The sequence below is a fragment of the Capra hircus genome, chromosome 10, assembly GCF_001704415.2.
Source record: "Capra hircus breed San Clemente chromosome 10, ASM170441v1, whole genome shotgun sequence".
Lineage (NCBI taxonomy): Eukaryota > Metazoa > Chordata > Mammalia > Artiodactyla > Bovidae > Capra > Capra hircus.
Window position 1 is genome coordinate 78479712 of NC_030817.1, and position 1564 is coordinate 78481275.

At 46.9% G+C, this 1564-nt stretch overlaps 1 gene segment (V, D, J or C); it reads left to right on the forward strand.

Annotated features, from left to right (window-relative positions):
- LOC108636894 lies at positions 486-1169 on the forward strand. The segment is given in 2 exon segments: positions 486-546; positions 751-1169. Coding segments are annotated over 2 exon segments (471 nt in total).

Below are 1564 nucleotides of genomic sequence, written 5' to 3' on the forward strand. Positions count from 1 at the left end.
ATATTGTGCTGATTTGTGAGCACCCTTCAGAATCACAGGTTTGTACACAGGAGATGCAAAAAAAAAAAAAAAAAAAAAAGATCCTAAGAACTCCTGAGAAAATATTTCATTATGCAAGAATCTTCTGCATCCATGCCATCTGAGACTAAAACTACAGCTAGATAATTAATTTTTGTTTTCTCTTCCCTAAAATCCTCCACAAATTCAAAATCAGTCCGCCTTCACTGCAGTGTTCTTAGAAATGCCCCTCGGGTCCTGAAATAATGACCTTTCTATTTCCCACTCTCCTCCACTCCTCTGCAGCCCATTCTGAGTTGTTTGAGGTGGGAGGGCGGGGCTTCCTGTCACAAAGTGAGGGCCTGAGCAGGACTTGTTGGGTGAGCTGACTGGCTGCAGAAGCAGGAACATTTCCGCAACAGCTTATGACACTCCCTCCCTCAGGGTTTAGTGAAGTGTCTTACAGTGAAAATGTCTCACTAAGAAGAGGAAGCATCATGAAGAGGCTAGCAGGCACTGTGCTGGGGCTTTTGTTTGCCCAGGTTTGCTGTGAGTTGGGGCTGCCCCAGAGGGGCATCGGAAGGATTGAGTAGCTACTGTATCGTTGAGGGAGAGAGAGGAACTGACAAGTCCTGCAGACTTTCTATCCTTCCCATCATCTATGGGAGTTGTGTGTGTGTGGGGGGGGTCACTTTCAAGGTTTTGTCAGAGTTACAAAGACCCTCTCCTGTGACCGTTTCTGTTTCTCATCAGGTGTGCGAGGGCTGGATGTGGAGCAGAGTCCCCCAGCCCTGAGTCTCCAGGAGGGAGCCAGCCACATGCTGAGGTGCAATTTTTCTGGCTCCGTGAGCAATGTACAGTGGTATCTTCAGAACCCCAGCGGCCGCCTTATCCAGCTGTTTAACGTTCCTTCAGGAACAAAGCAGGATGGAAGATTAAAGGCCACAACAATCCCTAAAGAGCGCCGCAGCTCACTGCACATTTCCTCTTCGCAGACCACAGACTCAGGCACTTACTTCTGTGCTGCGCAGCACAGTGCTCCCCAGGCACCTGCAGCCTGTACTCAAACCCTCCGCGGGCTCAGCCCCTCCTTCAGCCACAGTCACACTGTGAGGCCACCACAGGGCATTTGCAGCGTTGGTTATTTCTTACCTACACTGGTACAGTTTTAATCACAGACACTTTTCGGCCCTACAGATTATGAACTTTGGTCTTTATCTTCCTTTCTCAATCTGTATTTCCTTCTGCACTAGAGACTTCTAACTTGGAGCTAGCAGAATAGCTGATAAGAGGACAAAAATAAAATAAATATTCAACCACAGTATGCTGAACTCAAAGGTGGTAAAAAGTGAGAAGAATTCAGAGAAAAAAATAACTCCAGTAAAGTTGTTATCCTAATTAGTTCGATGACTCAGGAATGTTCAGATCTGCCTCACCAGAGTGTGTCCCCAAAGACACTTGCATCATCCCACCCTACAAGTGCAGCAAAGTGAACAAGGACAACAAAGCTTACTCAGTGTTCACTATGTGCTTGGTAACTTAGGAGAAACTTACTCTGGGTGCAAGA